Source organism: Thunnus maccoyii, chromosome 4 (assembly GCF_910596095.1).
Source record: "Thunnus maccoyii chromosome 4, fThuMac1.1, whole genome shotgun sequence".
Lineage (NCBI taxonomy): Eukaryota > Metazoa > Chordata > Actinopteri > Scombriformes > Scombridae > Thunnus > Thunnus maccoyii.
The window spans coordinates 24,069,215-24,089,829 of record NC_056536.1 but is presented as its reverse complement, the minus strand read 5'-3'; the positions used below and the strand labels follow the sequence as shown (position 1 = coordinate 24,089,829).

The following is a 20,615-nucleotide window of genomic DNA, read 5'->3' as shown; positions in this document are numbered from 1 at the left end:
TCTGAAAATTGAAAACTCCCTTCTTTTTTTTTTAAATCCGTTGTCTCTTTTCCCCTCTTCCTGGCGCGTATCGCTGCATCCACAGTGTTTTCTTTAGTTGTTGCTTTCTCCGAGATGCTGTGGCAGCCATCTTGCCGGTCACAACTGGCTGCTCTTGAACACTCTACTGAGCTGTGTGACAGCATTTGGGGCGAGGGGGGTCCCAGGACATTACCAAACCCGCCCCCTAATGCATACACACACCCCCTTTTTAAAAAAACCCCCATCTTTTTCTTCTTTTAATCTGGTTTGCTAAATATTCTCGTTCTCATACCCTCTTCCCTTTTCTCTCTATATCTATACCACCTCCCCCTTCACCCCCCCCACCCCTCTCTCCTTTTCTTCACACGAGCCTGCACACACACCCTTGGATACACTGCCTCTGGTTTCAAGACAAGGAGGATTTGACTTGCATGAGGTCTTGAGCTATGCATCTCTCCATTTAAGGAGCTCTGACTGTGTATGTGCTCTACGTGCGGGTGTGTGCTGGTGTGTAAAGCGCATGCTAATGCGGGTTGGGTCTTGGTCCTTGGGATCAGACTGAAGATGACAATCCAGGGGGCACATTGTGTGGGCCAACAAACTGAGCTCCACAGATGGGAGGAGAGAAAGGGAGACAGAGAGCTGTAAGACAGAGACAGAAGGAGAGGGCTGCCCACTAGCCCCACTTCACTTTTAACTTCATTTTTCGATTCGCACTCCACAGATCCAGTAGCCACTATGAAACCAGCTTTTGTGAGTATTGATTCCCTTACAGGCAGCAGCTCCATCGGAGGCTCATTTATCTTATCTACCTGCCATGAGTGAATTGAATGGGAAAATAATTGATGCTCTCTAGCATTTCTCTGGATATGATATTTCTTGTAAAGCCAGTTTGATTGGTACTTGCTGATTGAAGGTTGTTGCTTTATTGGCTAAATACAGCACAATAAAATGGGGAAAAGCCTGAGCCTGTTGTCTTTCTACTTCTGAGTGTGTTCTTTAAAAAGTTAATCCTCTGTGGCATTTTAAACTGCGGGCATATCTTTTTGCTTTCTTGTCTTGCTGCGCTCATAAACTCAATGCGGATATTGGATAGTTATTTTCTGAGAGGAGAAAACTGGCCTTGCTGTTTTTTTTTTTTTTTTACAGAGAAGTCTAATGTAGTTGACCTGCTGAGATCAAACCAAACTGTGGGTGTGTGTCACAGCCCAGTGCAGCCAGCAGGCGAAATCTATTCTCTAATCCCCACCAGCGGGAACACAGGAGCGCCACAGGGGGCTGAGACATGCAGCCACTACTTAGTGTTCCTCCAGTCTAGTCGCTGGAGAGAGGAGATGCCCTTTTCTGTTCTACAAAGGATTTCAACTCTTTTCAACTTACTAGAAGAGATATATTTCTGCATCTCTTTAGGGGTGTGAGTTTGCAAAGTTATTTGGGAGGGACATTGTTCCTAAAGGCACAAACATGACATTGGGCTATTTCAGGAGAAAGTTGATGGGACTGCTGACAGTGCTTTGTCCCACTGTGGCATTGAGGCGTTGGCACCTACTTCAAACCGTGGATGTGTTTTGTGTTCCCCTTGATGCCGTTCACTAGTCCATAGTTTTCATCCAACCCCTGTTTTGGTGCCAGCTTGCCAATTTGAGGCCGGTGGTCTGGGCACGCTCTCTCTGCAGCAGGCTTTTGTTTCACCCTGAGCGAGCTGTGCCAGGCGTCCTTTAGCTCTCCCGCCACCCTCCTCTCCGAGCTTCAGCTGCGCGTTGTATGAGCTTTTCAAAGACTATTAATGAAAGAGTGAAGTAGCAGTCATGTTATTCCTCTGCTCAGTCATCCTAGACCCAGCAGGCCTGCTGTGAGACGCATGATAAATGGCTTCATGAGTCTTTAATCACATCCCGACCGTCTCTCGTCACTGTTAGCTCTTCAGCTGTTGACCTCCACCTTCGCCGGTGACTTCTGACCCCCCGCTCATTGTATCTCCTCGCTCATAGTGAGCCTCTCTCACAATGGACGCCTCTCCATTTCAGGTCTCTCTGTATTGATCTGATCCTGCAGCACAAAAACACATTCCTCCCTCCCTCTCTCTCTCTCTCTCTCTCTCTCTCTCCTCTATTAATTCTCATGGCACCGAGCTTCTTAGTCCTCGACCATGAATTTCAGAGGCTTTTTCTTGTTGTGGATGTGTTTTACCTTGAGGAAATCACTGGGCTGTGTCCCCTGATAAGGATATATTTACCCAGCTCCAGCACTATATCACACCTGCCTTTCACGGTGGCTGCTTCTAAATCTCATTGGACCAGCTAGTATTCCCTTTTCCATTATACTGGACAGGGGAAGCTGATACACCAAGAACTTGAATGCAGCTGTGTGTTGTTTTTTTTTTGTTCTTAAATCCATACTTTGAGAAGGCTCGCTACGCTGACCTTAACGGCAATGTGAGTGTGTTTCAAACTGCAACCAGTCATTCTCATTTCTTTCTTCTTATATATACACAGCAGCTGGAGGCATTCAGAAAGGCACCCTGAGATTGCTACAGATGCTGCAACGGAGGGACAGAATATTACAAACCTTTGCTTTGATGTATAAAAGTACATAGGCATATCTCATCTCCGGAGAGCCAAAGAAATTGCCTCGGCGGTTGAATTTGCATGTCCGCTCCTTATTGTGCCTCCTCTGCTCATCGCTGAGGAGTGATGCCACTGACAGGAGCATTAATCCTCCTTTCAGTACAAACCGCGGCCACTTCATGAGACAAGAGCACTGCCCTGTCCTCATTATCACAGGAGCTACAACAGCTCTGTGCGAGAGTGATTTCACGTATTGGACTGCTGACTAATGCCGGGGTTCATCAACTGCTTCCTAATTGGCTTTGTCCTGCCGAGGCCTAATAATTTATGTTATTTTAAGTGCAACAAAAAGACTTGTAATAAATTCTAAACAGAGAGAGGAGATAGCCATGCCTAGCTGAACATACTTACAAAAGCAGTTTGTCATCTTTGCTGGAAACAAGTAGGCGACTACGAAGTTCTTGCACTCCATAAAATCAGGCGAGATTCAACTTGATTGATGAAGATCCGATGACTGAAACTTTGTTAATAAAGAGAGTACAAGTGAGAGACAGTGTGCGGGATTTTTTTTTTGGTCCTTTCATATCTTTGCTTACAGCCTCAGGGGGCGGTAATGTGCATATTATGGTTTGGCGTTGCCAGAATGAGGGGCAGAAGATGCTGCACTCAAAAACTTACTTTGTACAAGCGACACAAGGGTGAGATTTACGGTTCCATCTCTAATCTGTAGAAAAGTCTAAAAACAAGTTGAGGTTTTATGGGGTAACACTTAGAGTATATGCCAAATTATTTATTGGTAACTTCCTGTAGTCTTTGCTGGTTGCCTGGCAACCTCAAGACTCTAGCTTTAGCGGTGCTAGTAGGCAGATTTTGCTGAGAACTCATCTCACGTGCTTACTATATGTGTGATTATGTATAAGAGACAGGAAACAGTACAGGAAATGCTTGTGCTTGTTGTTTTTTTGTTGCTCACCTCCTCCAAAGTATGTGAAGTGTATCCTATTGTCTGGTTGAATCCAGCTTAGTCATTTCTAAAGCACGGTAGAACCCCTCACACGTGCAGGTACGCATTCATACCATCAGCTGTCACTGGTTTTTGCTGACTCACCTGTGTCTGTGCTCAGGTAGGAGAGATGCTGCCAGTTCAACATCTACATTCCTGTTTAATGACTGATGTAGTGAACATGTGGTGCTGATAGATGGAGGTTATTTGTAGAGCTTGTGTGACTAATCTACCATCTGGTCAATATGCAGCGTTCTAATCAACAGTATGGAGGAGTAACATTTGGCAGATGGATAACTAAAATAATGTAATTTACACACTGCCCTTTGTCTCACACCTCTCCTGTCTACCTTTGCTTGTGTAGAGGATTACTGTTGAACTAACAGAGAAGTCATTACAAAAGAATACTTTATTGTACTGTATACTTCAGTACGGAGTGTGATCTTCAGGCTCACTGATGGCTTTATGTCTCAATTTCATCTTCTTCAATCCCACCGATTCTTCAGTGATTTAATCATCACAAAGCTTATGTACCAGACAGTTTTCCATGTGAAATAGTGGTTCAGTTACATTATTTTAAAGATTTTAATATCAGCAGGGATGGTTATAATCAGAATGATTATAATATCCCTGCCAGCTGGCACACAGTAGGTAGATACACAGAAAAAAAAGGCAAAACAAAAACCTGAATTCTCTCTCAGCAGACACAGACGACCTCTGCCACCGCAAACCCACGGAGATCTAATTCCTTTGACAGCGTAAGACGTCCTTCTCCGTATAAATATCTCCTGGTCCTCTTGGGGTTTTGCTCTGTCCTCTTCTGGGGCATTCTTTTTAGAGGTAGATGGGATTCTTTCAGCCTTTATGAACCCTTTCGGAATGACATAATCCCAGTGATTATTCATTTCTTCCTCTAAGCAAGTCTAGGAGCTTTAATTTAGCGTGAGCTCACTGGTCTAACAGCAGCACATTTAAAAAGATAACATCATTCTTGAATGTTACATTTCTCTGTCTCCTGTGACGGACGTTTCTCTTCCAATGATTTGATTTCACTACTAAACATCTATGCGCTGATTGATGATGAGAACTTAACAAATGTGAACTTTGCTCTCCTGATGGCACATTATTGCCTTATATAATTATACTAATGGGACCTGTCTGGGCGCTTTCAGAGCAGCAAATAGGACTTATACTCTTTATAGCCAGTGGCAAGACGGTCACTTTCAAGCAAAATATCATAAAACATCCACAAAAAAAAAAGGGCACAATAAAGCAAGGTATTCACTTCAGATTGTAGCATGGACTTCATCCTCAAAAAGCGTTGGCATGACAGGATCTGACAGGTGTGACAGCAGCACTGTCAGTCCCTACGTTTTCATTTCATGCGCTTTCAATGTCCATGCAAACTCAGGCCTGGATTGGTTGAGGGGGGAGCATTGTTTCTATGCTGTGACAGGTGTAATATTGAAGCTCTATGGCCCACTGCTGCTTCAATGCCCTTGTGAATACATTTGAAGGAAATAACACTATTCTGTTTGTGTATGTCCATGTGTGTGCATGTGAATGACATGTGGATATATGAGTGTATATGTGTGGAAACAACACTCGAGTTATGTTCGCATGCATTGCGTAGAGATGCACGGAATTATTGCAAGAACTCGTGGTGGTCTGGGATTTTATTTTTCTTTTCTTTTTATCTTAATCTCTGTATATCTTACTCCTTTATTTTCTTTAGAGGCTCGGGTGCCTTGAAAAACATAGTTACACATGTTATCGGGGCAAATATTATGACACGGATAGTTTAACTTGCTTCAAAGTATTTTCTTTGAGAGCTTTATAAATCTAAGAAAAGCTTGAAGCACCTCACAGCATTTTTGTATTATTTTCCTAGACTTGCACACATTTTCTCATAGTTTGATTGCCCTGACAAAACTTTTGCTTTGTGATCGTTAATGCCAGATTGTGAGATTGGGATGTCTGTTTAAATCAGTATTGTTTTGGCCTCAGGCAGCAGATGAGACGCTCCTACCTGCAGCCAAGAGCCAGTAAATCCTCCAATATGAGACAATAGAAATAACTGTAATGCTGTGGCCATAAATGATATATTAAGTCAATCAACCAGGGCACAGTTGCCCTTCAAAAATGATATTTATGTGTCACTGTGACTGACTTTTCTCTTGCTAAAGATACCTTAATGCTGTCATTTGCTTTCGCAGGGTGACTGTAATGTTTAGTGGTGTATTGTTTAAGGCATGGGGGGCATTTCTCAGTATTTTTGCTGGTGAGAGGTGGAGGCTAAACTGTGATGACTCCTCCAGGTTCTTATCTCTCTCTCTTCTGTTCCTGTCCTCAGATCGAGAAGATCATGACACTGATTGGTGCTGGCATCGATTTTTCCAGAGATCAGCAATATGCTACACCAGGTAGAGTATGATAATTACTACCACTTTATAATGTGAAATGTTAAATGCCTCGAGTCAGGGTTAGTTTAAGCCGAAGACTACAAGTTTAAAAGTGGGAAAAAAATCTGGGGATGTGGAGTTAGACAGAAGTGAGGATACCAGACCTCTGTACCCTGCTCCTCCTCGTCTCTGCTCGGGGCTAGCGCCTCGAGGCTACGTTAGCCACCTCTGACATAACACACCTGAATCTCAGATAAAACTATTAGTGGTCAAGTTGCATTGTGGGTAATGTAGGCGCTAGGTTTTGACATGGAAGAAGAATACATAGAATAGATGCTAAAAGTTTCTGCTTCATTTTTTTTTTTTTAAACTGTCCATCATGAGTCCAACAATATCAATGTAGGAGTGCAACAGGTGTTGAATTAGAGTTCAACACCTAAAAATCGAGGTGTGTGTTAGTTCAATATGTACTTTATAGATTACTCACATTCAAAAAATGATTATCAATGAAAAGTTTGAGGGGGAAAATGGTGAGCTGGGTAGTTTTTTTTTTTTTATTAGCTCTTGATGCGTAGTTGTATCTGTTTTTAGTCACCTCTGTAATCAATTCCACCACTGTTGACTTTTATTATTCTACTATGAATCTTACTGCGGCCCCCCCTGTTTGAACATAAAACTCTATATGACCTGTTTAGCTGTAGGCTAAGATTTCAACGGGCAGTTTTAGAGTGCATCTCCTTGCCTTTATTTTCTCAAAACCTTTAAGTAGCCTTTCTTAGTATGCACGTGTACGGGTTCATTGTCACGGGAGGAGCTTCTTTGATAATGGCTGCCTCGCTTGTCTCGTACCTCATTGCCATATCTGCCTGGATTTCTTTTGTAATCAAACCTCAAGTTATTTGATCCATATGAGTGCCCTCGAGGGAAATTAAATGGGTACCTGAAAGACATGGTCAATGAAGGAGGAATCTGAAAACAACAGAGAGGTGGATATAAAAGTAATAGTAGTTTGTCTGTTTTAATGGAACAGATGAGGGGAGGATTTTACATTAGCAGCTTGGGAGAAAGCTAAAATGATACTTTTGAACAGCTTTTGTCATCCTGATTATAGAGTGGATATATAGTGTGCTTATTTTAGGGGCAGCGGTCCTGAGTTGTGATGTCTGACACAAAATCAGCCTGTTTTTTAAGCCACGTGATCTCCTGTGCTCTAAACCTACCTCGGAGGGTAACGAGTGTATTTTTTATTTTTAAGACCGAAGTTCCTGAGAGACACATAATTAGAACTAGCTTCTCACTTTGTAATGAAATGTCTTTGTGTTAAGGATTCTGTACATGCTCTCTCGTGTGTTCTTCAGGCTTTTCAAAAGCCTGTCGTCAGGGTTGATGGATGGTGCCAGGGGACTGTAGCAGCAAACCCCGAACAATCGACTCCATCCCTCCAGCTTTCCCCTCTAACATTATTCAACATTCACCTCCAGTTTACACTTTTGCCCAAACCTTATTTTAATACATTTAAGCAATGCAGCAGATGTGCTATTCTTTAACACAAAGTTGTCTATCTTCTCATTCGAGTCCTCATGTTTGTTATGCCCTGCACTGGAGTGAGCTCTTTAAATATTAACCACTACGTATGTCAGGGGATGAGCTCATTTTTGCTTTGTAGACGTGGGGAAATCTGAGACCACTGCAGTAAAGTAGTTAGCGCCCCATCACTGGCTGTATCTGTCTGGTCTATAAGCTGCTCTGTAAGTCTGAATCCACTCCTCCTGTATGTTTAAAGGCACAACCTTTTAGCTGCCGTGCACCACAGCTCCGTCTCAATCAAGCTGCTGTTGTCAGCAGGCCATCAAGGGACTCACCGGAGAAGAGGTTCTGTCTGCACATATGAGAAGCAGCATCACTTTCCCCCCCCCCACTGTCTTTCATTTGGTCCAGCGTTTGCCTCCTCTCCTCCCAGTGTTGACTGGAGAGCTGTGATGTCTCTAGCTGATTGGCTCTATGCCTGCAGTCCCTTGTACTTCTCTCCTCTCTACTGATGAACTTCTACATCAGAGTGAGAGAGATGGTGAGGGAGAGCGAAGAGAAACCTAATAAGTGTGAGAAAAGTAAAGACCGAGATACAGAAGCTGCAGAAACTCAAGAGGAAATGCAAGTAATGAGGGACAGGGGGTCTGTAGCTGAAGCGGTAGCTCGCACTGACAAAGAGCAGCCACCTGCAGTGTTTCAGAGAGAGAGAGAGAGAGAGAGAGAGAGAGAGGGAGGGAGGGAGGAGTGGAGAGGAGCATGCAACGAGGAGAGAGAGACAGAGAGAGAGAGAGAGTGTGTGTTTAAGGGAGGAGAGAGGAATCGCAGGCAGCAGAAACAACCAGGACAATAGAAGGACGCCACCTCGGGATCTATGAGATTAGGTGGTCCGTTCCTCAGCCTGGAGCAGCAGCAGTGAGAGGACTACAGAAGCTTTTTTTGTGGAAAGTGGCCGCTGCTGGACTTTGACCACATCTCACAGGCTGTACCAGACTGAGAAGAGACAGTTTTAGCACTCTCTCGTCTGCAGAGGAGTTCATTCTGGGGGCCAGCTATTACTCAAGTGCTCTTTGAAGTAGCTGATTGGATCTTTGACTGGATTTCTTTTTTTTTTTCCCCTTGATAACTGATTAAAGATTCTGGAGTGACCAAGATGGGATTTATGACGTGGGAATATCCTCTGGAACAGGATTGGTTTTGTAAATAGATGAAGGCAGCACTGACAAGGAAAAATAGAAGCTTTAAAATGTGCATTCATTTTCTTTTAGGCTATGATATCTGTTTATTGTAAGGTAAAAACAAACCTAAGGAATATGCAGCTGTTTCCTATGAGCAGAAAAATGATTTGCTCTGTTAGTTTTTAACTGGATTAAATGAAGAGTAAAGGTAATGACACCAAATTGAAGTGCTATGTTTTTTAATGAAGCTGTGTAATAACTGTTTCCCACAGTAGCAAACATGAGTTTTTTGGTATAAAAGCAAGTCAAGAACATAAAAGTAACATGTTCACATCTGTCCCTGTACAGGTGAGGCTCCTCTTGGCTCAGGCTGCTGACAGCTGTCAGTGTAGCTTTGGTTCTCAATCAGTCTCAGATCTTTGCAGTTGTTTCTTTGGCTTCTTTTAGCCCATCTGCTCTGCTCTCTGTATGAACACTGTCATGTTCTAGGGGTAAATCCCTGTCTGGACTGTGTGTGGTGGGTTATATGTTGAGTAGGTTGGATCTGTGCATCAGGGATGAGCCTGTTAGGTAATTAAGCATCTCCTGCTTCTGCCCACAAGTTTCCAAAGAACTTTCCACTGGTCTGAAACAAATTGCTTCCCCTGGAATAACTCCCCCCACTGTTATGAACTGCTGCTCTCCTGTCTGACCTCCTGTCTGAGTTTCTCTTGACAAATCTGGAGCTTAATTAAATCAGCTGCAAGCTTTTATTTTGGGCAGAAAATGCTTCCTCCTGACATGGGACATTTTGACTTTTTTCCTGGTTGGATATGAACTGTTGTTTCCAGTGCAACAGTTAAGTGAGGCGGTTTATTGTTGATTGTAAATGTGTTTTTGGTATGTTCTTGGCTGACTTCCATAGCTAAGAATTTTGTGGATACTAGCTGGTATTAAACCAGCTCATATCCCTTTCATCATCCGCTTCTCCCCTGAGATCAGGGGTGTTTGATTCCGTCTTGGGTGACTGTGGTTCGGCCCCCGCTGCGTTGCGGGAGCTGACGCCCTGTCCACAGAAGACACCCTGCCTTCTTGTTGCTGGTGCTCTCGGCTCTGCTGGCCGAGAATGATGTGGCAATGCCACGTCTCATCCTCAGAGTGCCGCTGCTACCGGTTGAAAGGTTTCTCCCTCCTGAAGCGCTTTCCCCTGTCAGCAGGTGCTGCAGGCCGGCTGCTGGACCAGCCTGTGGGAGACTGGCTGGAGCACGTGGGGCTGCCGCAGTACGAGAGCAAACTACTCCTCAACGGTTTCGACGACCTGCACTACATGGTGAGTTCCACGCTTCCTTTGCTTTTTTTAAATACGTGTCTTATGACCTTATTTCCCTGCTTGTTTGGATGTTTTGAGTGTGTAGTGTTTCGTATCACTCTCTTGAGTGTTGTCTCCACTTAATTTTTTCACGTCTTTCCTTACTTTTATGATTTTCTTTTCTTATCTTTCTCTGTTTACTCCTACAATCCTCACCTTGTGTCTTGTGTCAATGAATGCTATATTAATGTCACCCTCGTTTAGCTGTGAGATGATCCTATTAGCTTTGTCTGGAGTTCAATTAGCTGAAATCCTGTTATGACCCCACCCTCTGCATCCTGACTCTGACTGATTCGTCTTTGCTATATTTTATTACAGGCACATAATTCAATATCACACATTATGTCACAGGCTTTATAAAAATTCAAAATATTCAGTCCTGGATTCAAAGTCAGAACGTTTCCTCTCACTCTCATGCGACAGGCTCCCGGAGCATTCATTGATGTTTGCTAGATTTACACGTCCATTCGACGAGACACTATATGGTCGGATCTGTGCTGTCAAATATTTTGTTTTCAGAGACTTTTATGTCATTACACCTGGTTGTGTATCGAAATCAGGTTTATACCGCCCTCTGACTCCCAGACAGTCTGCTTCCAGCTCAGGAGGCCGTTGTCATGGCCCCTAACTTACAGTCAGTGCCTGAGAAGTAGCTGATACCCTGCTAGTATGGAGGAGCATCTCAATGAGCAACGGGATGCTGTTGCCAAGCCGACATGTTTATAGAGCCTACAGTGTGTGACGCCACTATGAGTTGGCTCTCTTGCTTTTGTCAGTAATGATGACTGATGGAAGAGAGAAAGGGGGGACCCAGCTGGCAGGCCGGGGCTAGTGGGCATGTTTGAAATGAGACCGCCATCTTGTGTGAAAACTCTTCCCTCCTCCGTCAGGCCCATTATGCGTCTTTTCTTTAACACGCTGAGCTACGTGTTTGCAGATTTTCATCCCATCCAAACACCAAACTTGATTAGATTTCACTGATTTGATGAGAAAACATGAATGCACACAGACGCAGACCACAACTGCATCCATCTGCATCCTCTCAGGCTCTAGGCTCTGTTTTTGTTGCATATTTAGAGACAGAAAAATACCTTTTCAGTGCACAGTAATCCCAGTTTACAGCTGAATACTAAATAAGGAGTTGGAACACCTTTTGCCCTGAAACTGTGACTCTTCTAAAGATATGCTTACAGTATGTGAAGGAAATTCATTAATCCAGTTGCCTGTACACTGATAGTAAAGTCATCTTGTCTTTTTTTTTTATGACCAGTGTTTCTAGAAGCCACACATCACACATTTATACAAATCTGCGGTCTTGTGTTACTTAGCATTCAGTTTAATGAGTCACCTGTGTAGCTGCCAGTGTCATTTTGATTCACAAGGCACGACGGCAAACACAGACTCGTTTATAACCTTCACATTACTCTGTGATTTGTTCAGATAATGTTACCTACACAAACTTTAATTTTTCACCTGTCCAGCAGCAGGTTGTATCTTCAGAAGTATTTTTGGTGATCTGACAGATGTCCTCTGACTGCCCAGAATGATAAAATGTTTGCCCGGGGCAAATGTTTCAATCCAATATTTTCACAGACTGCTCAAGGCGGGAAATTATTCAATCACGACAACAGCGGTGACAGGCTGAAGCCATCCCACAGTGAAATTAATAGAACAGAGTGTAACCTTAAGAAGTGATTAAGTTACTTCAAACTCAGAGTTCTTTTTGTGTTGTGTTTCCATTTTTTCCATTTATCTCATCCCCGGCTTAGTTTAACGGTGAAGGTCACATGTTACGCTTTGGTCCATCCAAGTCTGGTGAGAATTTATGGCCCTGACAACACCGTGTCATGTTTATATGTCTCGCTAAATGAAGGTCTGTGTTGATTGTCTGTTGGTTTTTGTCATTGAAGGCTTGTTAACCAGACTTGTAAATATTGTAAAACACACATTTTTGGTCTTCAGAGAGCAGATTTCGTGTGCAGGGACTATAATGTCATCTGTTTCTTAATATCGACAGCGATGTTTTACGGTTATGGAAGGTTTTTACAACGCTAGAAACTCTACACTGATGAATACTAAAATAAATATGAACATTTCATGCTTTTCTATAGCATGGATTTATACTATAGCTGCAGGAGCCTAATCTACTTTACATAACCAGAGAATAGACCAAACCTCCGGTTATCTGCCTTTCTCCCTCTCACCAGTGTCATCAACAGCCATGTTTAATTCTGTGTTGAAGCAGCCTCTGAAGTTATTCTCCAGGTTTAATCTTCCTACTGTCTTTTTAGTCTTTCACACTCTCCTTCCTCAGCCCTGAGCCCTCTTCTTCTTCTTTTTTTTTTTTTCCAAAGTGGAGAGCTGGCAATTTTTCTATCTTTAAACACGGCTTACAGACCACCTGGCTTCCTGAAATTGCTAGAGGATGTAGAAGAAAAAAAAAAAGCCGTAACCTTTTAAACAGCATGTCCTTCTCACAGTAAATGTTGACCTTTTTAAAAGAATCACAATTTGGTCTCAATTGGAAATGAGAATTACCTTCTGAGTCACCTTGTCTTTTGCTTCTAATTGTGTTTAATGTGCACTTGTGCATTAGAGTGGATAGAGCAGGAGCAGAGCATATTTCATTACGCTTTGCTTGTTGGCTCCGTGTTACCAGACAGATATTTGTTGTCTGATGTTATTAGTGGTACCAGCCTCCAGGCACAGATTGTCACTGGTACGTCTGGATTTGTATGGAACAAATCCAATCTCGTAATTACCAAACTTTTCCAGTGTGTCAACTCTTAACAATCTGAAACCATAACACGCAAACTCCTAAATACACTTATATAGTTAGATATCACTGATATACACCATTGCTAGAGAATCATGCTTGAGTGAAATCTAATTAAGAGCGTAATGCTGCTCTGGCATCTCCTTTATAGCTGAGCTTTTACGATCGAAAGTCAAGAAGTCAGATTAATTTGCAGACAAAAAATTTCTTTTTTTTTTCCATCAAATGGAAAAATTCAGCATCAACTGAGCTCTGCACTAGTATCTCTAGAATGATCTGCAGGCATTGAAAAACAGTGGTTTAGAAACGGCGTGTCCACTGTAGCCGACGTGCAGTGAAATCACTAATTAAACAGCGTTTACTCTGCCAGTCGGACCGTCGTGATCTCCGTCTACCCTGCAGGCTCGCTCCAGAAGTGGATCAATAACAGCAGTGATTGTATTGTGTTCAAGCACCGAAGCAGAGACAAGCCTCTTCTGAAACCAATTAGATGCGTTTTATCGACTCATGGAGCAAAATGTCCTGATGAAACAAGCTCTGCGCGGCCGTGATGCTCTCCAGTCCTCGCCGGTTCTGACAACTAACGCTTGTTGAAACGAAACAGCTCCTTTTTTCGCTGTACTTCTGGGCACCCGCTTCTGGCGGCTGTGTTGTCAGCTGTGACGGGGTCAGCTAACAGAGCTCCAAGTTAGTTTGTATTCGAGGCAACTGTGTCACAGATGCACTTGTGCAGCTAGCATTTATGGAGCCAGCTAGAGAGGAACAAATATGCTTTAAGTCTCCAATCTGTAGAGGTGACTCGGTGCATAATAGAAGCAAAAACCTCTTAAGAAAGAGTTTGGGTTTAATCAAAAAGGGGCACAAAGGTGAGAGAAACTTTAGAATCCGCTACATCTGTTTGTACTTTGGTGGCTGCATCTGTGTTATCTTAATTCAATAGTCTCTTCTCTTATAACATCTCTCTTCATTGTTATTCTCCGGCATTAAATAAATGCAAAGTGGATACGCTGGAAAGAGTCAATGCCACCAAAGCCTGCAGACAAATTGGAAATTCGGTAATGGCTTCATGCATTAGAAGCTCAAGGATTGGAAATGGATTCATTGATTTCTCTGTTGTGCCAATGGCGGTGATGTATTGCTGTCCATTTACCCGTCTGAAAAACATTTGTGCGGGGATTAGATCGAATATATGGTCGATTTTGAAACATTTTTTTCATTGTCACTACACATTCAATCACAGTCTCCTTATAGACCTTTTTCACAGGCCCGTGTGGTCGCATGACAGCTTTGTTTAGCAGGACAAACTATGACTTTCATCGCTTTTGGTTAGCTGTCTGATGGTGAGAATGAGTGATCCATGCCTGTTTGCCCCCCTGAATTGAGAGTGCTTGAAACCGGAGGGACTGGCTGAGGCTGAGGAGAGAGCAGAATTTTAATCAGAGGACAGAGACGGATGGGCAGCACAAGTACAGACACAAAATCACCTAGCTTACACCGCTATAGATGTTTTCTTTTCACTTCCATACTGTGCTGATGTCAGCTCTTTCTCAACTAATGTATTCTCACTTAGACCTGCTGAGCCTGTGGTGAGGAAAAAGTGGGACCACATCAGTCCAAAATTTCCCTACAAAGCTGTCACCACCTCGTCCTCTCAAGTCACACAGTTTGTGTTTTCAAAGTCTTTGCGTGGGAATAAATAGTTCATCAAGATGTAACAGAGGTAAATGTAATATTTTATTTTGCAGGTGATGAGAGTTTTATCATCTCAGTGACCTTTCAAAGACCTTTCAAGCATCTTAACACTTTATAAGGACGCTAATTTAATGTCTTTGCCATCAGTAAGGTTTGGTATGTCACATAGAAAAATATGGATTAGGGCTGCAACTTACAATTATTTTCTTTATTAATTAATCTGGTGATTATTTACCTGATTAATCGGAAATTCAGTTAAAAAAAAATGTCCGTTATCATTGCCCAGAGCTCGAGGTGCAACCTTCATATTATGAGTTTTGTCCGACCAGCAGTCTAAAAGATAGTCGAATCATTATCATGTATGACAAAGAAAAACTAGGTGGTGTTTGGCATTTTTGTGTGAAAAATCCCTGAAACAATTAATGGAGTTTCAGAATAGTCGCAGATTAATTCTGTCGATCGACTAGCAGATTATTCAACTCATTGTTTCAGCTCTGATATGGATGGAAACAAACTTCCAGTAACCAAAATGTCTAGCTATGTCAGTTAGGGCTGCAATCAATGATTATTTTCATTCTTAATGAATCTGTTAATTTTTGGGGATTAAAAGATTAATTGTTGAGTGTATAAAATATCAGAAAATTCAGAAAAATGCCCACCACAATTTCACAAAGCCCCCAAACATGACGTCTTCAAATTACTTGTTTTGTCTGACTGACAGTCAAAAACCTCAAAATATTTAATATATGAAGATATGAAACAGAGATTAAGCTAGCCACTGTTTTGCTTTTTTTTGCTTGGAAAAAAGCCTTAAACAGTTAATCAATTATTAAAATTCCGGGTGATTGATTGTGAACCTACTAGTTGATTAATGGGCTAATCATTTCAGCACTAACGTCAATCTCTAACAAGGCCGCAAATCCCACATGGCCCATTATGTCTTTTTCACATCAGCCGTTTTGTTCTGATAAGATAATTTCCTTTTCCACCTCAAACATTAGAACAGGATTTTTTTGTTCAAACATGGTGCCTCCTGTGCATACCTCAGTGATGGATAACATTAACAGCATCTTAACACTCTATAAAGCTCAAGAAACCATAACCGCAGGAAGAACAAGACATAAACACGGGCAAATTACACAGAAAACACACGAGAAACACGAAATAGCCAGATTAAATAAAACACATCTACTTAACAGTAAAAGTGCAGAAAACAACCCAGAAAACGGGAGCAAAGACTGTAGAGCCAGTCTGTCTGAGCTATTTCCCCCCGCAGAGCCATTTATCAGTTCATCTCCAGTGGGACAGTAATGCAATGATCCATGCACTGTCAAAGTGTTATTATCCATCCAGCTCCCCAAATAGTTTCAATCCTCAGCTGGAGAGGCAGCGATCAGCGTGTTGCTGCTCAGAGATAATGGGCTTCAAGTTGTCAGTTTAGTGCGAGGTATTAAGAAAGCGAAAGAGATGCGTCATGATGTCTTGTGCTCAATCTGAGCTCTAACTCGGGTCACGTCTCACCGTAGTTATGACCGAGTTCATGCACCAATTTGCTCTTAACTTTCTTTCTTTCGTTCTTTCTTTCTGTCTTTCTTTCTATCTGTCTTTGGGTTTTTCTTTGTCTTTCTTTTTCAAAATTCCCACAAACAGGCTGCTGATAAACTGCTCATATTACACACTCACACACTATGACTTTAACGTCACTATATATCAGTGGCTCACTCAACAAAATTGATTAACATTGTGACTCCGCATGCAGCATTACACAGATTAGTCTGCAGTTTTTACATTCACTGACAGGCTCGCTCCTCCTCTCTCTTCATCCTTTCCGCCCCTTGTTTGTATCTACCTTGTCTGCATGAAAAACAGGATGTCAGGTTTGACCTACAGACATCTCCTCTTCTATCCTGTTACTGTGTGTTGGTGTGTGTGTCTGTGTGTGTGTGTGTGTGTGTGTGCCTAGGTGAGCACTATAGGATTAACCTGAGGTTCATATTGAAGAGTCAGCCACATGAGCCCTGAGCCGTCACAATTTGTTCCTGAGGCAGCATCTCTCATGGAGCGTCATGATACTTTAACAGATGAGATTTAGTTGCTGACCTCTTCTTCAGAAGTAACGCAGTGAGCGTTTTCGGATAACTCTTCTACAGATGACAAGATGGACTACTTTACTCACTGGTCATCTGAGTAGTAATGCTTTGCAATAACTCATTTATTTAGACTGCTGATGAATGATTTTGCAGTGTAAAAAAATAGACTCTCCTTTTACATATCAGAGTGTTGATTTTCTCCTCCCTGCAGCCATCAGCTACTATCAACCATTGATGCACGAGTATTCCTACCCCTCCATCTCATATCCCTGTACACTTGCAATTCTGACATTGATTTATCATTCATTTCTCCATTATCCATTACCTGCCTGTCACACAGTCTCAAAGGTGATACTGTTTGTAACCAAAGATGGGTTTGACCATCGTTCACACACATGCCTGTCAGTTCCCTCCCCCACACACTTAAGTCTCATTTAAGGGGTTATTGACGTGGCCCCTGTTCACTACAGTCAGTAGGTTGGAGTCCCAGGGAGGAGTTTGAAGATCCCACTCAGGAATGATTGACCTTTTTTTTCTGCAATGGTACCATTACGTGTGATCAATACTAACCGTGCAGCATGGGCTCTTTTATTGGAGTCTCAACCAGATTGCATTCTGTGCTTTAGATTTTTAGTGTATTTAAAGATTTATTCATATGACTTGATCATTCAACCTGGCTCTTACCCTTAAGATTCTGCAGTATAAAACATTTTATATGGTGCTTAAGAGTGTGAATGTTTTGCCTGAATTCATTTGTATTTATTGTGGACAAAAATATCACAGTAAATGGTGTTATCACAATAATTGTCAGACTTCTTCTGAAATACTGCTGTATAGTAAAATTACTTAATGCCACGTTCACCTTGGATTTAATCAAATTGAACAAACTGAACAGAACTGAATATATTACTGCACCCTGTGAATGAACTAACACCAAAAAACTAAAAAACACTCCAAACAAAAGCAGGTTGGTTGTTTAAAGAGAGTCAACTTTCAGTTAGATTCATTTCATGTTCAGATTTGTAAAATAAACTAAAATACAAGTTCGGACACACCGTCCCATTCACTTGAAAGAGAAAGTGTGTCCAGACTTTTGACTGGTACTGTATATACATAAACTGGCTACACTTGAGTAGGTTGACTAGCTAATGCTTCTCTGGTCCTGCTCTGACTGCTGTGTCTCTATTTGACCAGTAAAATAGTGTTTTCTTGTGATTTATCCAAAAAAACTGCTAAGAAAAACAGGGGAGCTGTGCTTTGTTCATGTACCCTCTGAAAACCGCAATAATTACTGTAATGACGGTAATGGAAATGGTTGGCAGTATTGTTACCATTGCGGTCTATTGTAAAAACAGTACACCGGCACATCTCTACTGTGTTCTACTTGTGTGTACCACACTTTCTGGAGGCTGCTACAGCCACGGGTATAAAGAAACTACACAAATCCTTTAACAAGCATTTTATTTTCTGCTACAGGGGAGTAATGTAATGGAAGACCAGGACTTGAGAGAAATTGGAATCACAGACCCGAGCCACAGAAAGAAGATCTTGCATGCAGCACGTTCCTTACCCAAGGTAACAAATCATTGATTACTGCCTCAATACTAATCTCAGCGTAGTCAGAGCTGATTCACTGTCTTGCATTGCCTCTGATGTTGGATCACAAAGTGCTAATCTTCCCTTTAATACCAAGGCGTGTTGTATAAGTCTAACAGATAGTCTCTTAGCTCCTTTGAGGTACCAATATACATGTATGAGGTTATTTTAGCCAGTTCTTCAGAGTGAGGCAAAAAAAAAAGTTTAAAGGCACCATGCAGGGCCAGTCATTGTCCCAAAGCTCTCGAAGTATCAGTGAATGATTTAGTCCTCTCCTGCAGGTGAAAGCACTGGGCTGTGACGGCAGCAGCTCGCTGTCCTCCTGGCTGGAGAATCTGGGCCTGCACGAGTACTTGCACAACTTCCTGGCCAGTGGCTATCGCACTCTGGATTGTGTCAAAAACCTTTGGGAACTGGAGATTGTCAATGTGAGTCACGGTGACGTACATGAGGACTATGAGGAGTATTGGAGGGTGAAATTAGTTTGCGAGTATGTTAAACAAAATTCAGCACAAGGGACACGTTTTGACAGTTTAGACCAGCCGCAGTTTGGGAAGGTAAGAAACTGAAACTCTGAAGGTGAATACTGAATGAATATTATGGAAGTAGTTTTAAAATACTTCAATTGATCAGGCTTCAAATGTCAGAGAACAAACCAGTAATATTTGAGGTAGTGACACTTCACCTGCCTTTTGAGACAGAAGTCTCTTGTTTGAAGGAAGCATAGCACATTTTTTGTTGTGGTAAAACAAAGTGAGAGCTATTCTAAGATAAGACATTTAAGATCTCATTGAAGGCTTGAGGCTTAAAGATTTCAAGTAAAGTTGTTATGACAAGTTAAGCGTCTATGTCTGGCGTTTCTTGGTGCGCTTCCAACTTTCCAGCATTTCTGATTCTTCAAGTGTTGCTACACGTGTTAACCAAATAATTTCTTCTTTCCTCAAGGTGCTAAAGATCACCCTACTTGGTCACAGGAAACGCATCATTGCTTCCTTAGCAGAGAGGCCCTATGAGGAGCCTCCCGTCAAGCCTCCTCGTTTGTCTCAGATCAGGGTGAGGACATGCGTAGAGGCTCCTACATTATTATGCCAACAACATACTGTACTTTACTTGTTACACACTTTGAAATGAGGGACTGAATGAGAGTTTGATGCTTTTTCCTCCTCTCAAGCTTGTTAGTTTCCATCAATGTTTTGATTTTTTTTGGTCCACAAAAGCTGCAAATTACTGAGAAAAATTAAACACAAAATAGCCAGCAATCATCATGTTACATTCATCATGTGACAGCTGACTGTGTCTGTCTCTTTAGTGCCAAGACCTGCCTGGATCCCAGACCTCATCTCCGCTTAGCCTGATGGAGTCATACACAGGACGCTCAATGGACCCTCTGCTGCCAGTAGGGGAACCAGGGAGGAAAAAAGTGCCAGATACCGACTATGACGTCACCCAAAGACATCGCAGTGAACGACACAGATCGCATGTATGTGGATTATGTGTATCTCTCACTTTAGCAGTACATTATGGATTGTAGTGTGTCCCTGCAAGTCTTCTTTGACATTAATGCTTATTTTTTTTTCCAGGAACGGTATGAAGAACGGCATCGAGAACCCCGTTTGACCCTGCGGCCGCCTAGTTTGGCAGCACCGTACGCTCCAGTCCAGAACTGGCATCACCAGCCAGAGAAGCTCATCTTTGAATCCTGCGCCTACGAAGCCAATGTATGTTTTCGCCTTTCTCGTTCATAAATTATGCTGTTTGCATTGAATATTTCAAAGTATATTTCTGTCTTCTATTCCCTTTATAGTACCTCGGTTCCATGCTTATTAAGGATTTACGGGGTACTGAATCCACCCAGGATGCCTGTGCCAAAATGCGGGTATGAGACAGTTTTCTACTGTAATCTCAGTGGATAAACATGGACTATTCTACATATTAATACATAATAATTGGCCTTAATGTCCTTTCTGCTTGTATTGTTCATTTTTTTCATCCAGAGGTCGACAGAACAAATGAGAAAAGTCCCGACCATCGTTCTCTCCATCACATACAAGGGTGTGAAGTTCATTGATGCAGCCAATAAGGTTAGCAATCAAAGTTCACTTTTTAACCCTGCATGTCATGTTACACATTATAGTAAACCCAAATACATAAATAACAGCACATTTGCTTTTGTAAGATTTTGAGATTGTGTGTATGAAAGTGTTCCAGTCAAACGTCACGCTGCTTCTCTTCTGATTGTAAATGTCATGCCTCCAAGTTTCTGTCAGACTTGTTCATGTTAGTATTTCCTGACGGGGGGGGGGGACATCTCCTCATATTGACATTTTTTTGAAATGAATGAAAAAAGACTCAGCCTGGTTTAACTTTTCATGGCTCCACTTTCCTGCGATAGCTGCGAAACCCACTTTATGTCTC

The 20,615-nt window shown here is 42.2% G+C and overlaps 1 protein-coding gene across 7 annotated transcripts in view; it reads left to right on the top strand.

Moving 5' to 3' along the window:
* Positions 1 to 20,615, top strand: part of LOC121895655 (ankyrin repeat and SAM domain-containing protein 1A-like) — a 63,883-nt gene that overhangs the window by 37,020 nt on the left and 6,248 nt on the right. For 6 of the 7 annotated variants that reach the window (XM_042409040.1, XM_042409041.1, XM_042409039.1 and 3 more), the window contains 9 exons: positions 5,945 to 6,014; positions 9,892 to 10,007; positions 18,081 to 18,179; positions 18,482 to 18,628; positions 19,146 to 19,253; positions 19,510 to 19,680; positions 19,781 to 19,918; positions 20,005 to 20,076; positions 20,195 to 20,281. In XM_042409040.1, the coding sequence (XP_042264974.1) occupies positions 5,945 to 6,014; positions 9,892 to 10,007; positions 18,081 to 18,179; positions 18,482 to 18,628; positions 19,146 to 19,253; positions 19,510 to 19,680; positions 19,781 to 19,918; positions 20,005 to 20,076; positions 20,195 to 20,281 (1,008 nt within the window). The remainder of the gene's footprint in view (positions 1 to 5,944; positions 6,015 to 9,891; positions 10,008 to 18,080; positions 18,180 to 18,481; positions 18,629 to 19,145; positions 19,254 to 19,509; positions 19,681 to 19,780; positions 19,919 to 20,004; positions 20,077 to 20,194; positions 20,282 to 20,615) is intronic. The other variant, XM_042409036.1, reaches the window with a different exon arrangement.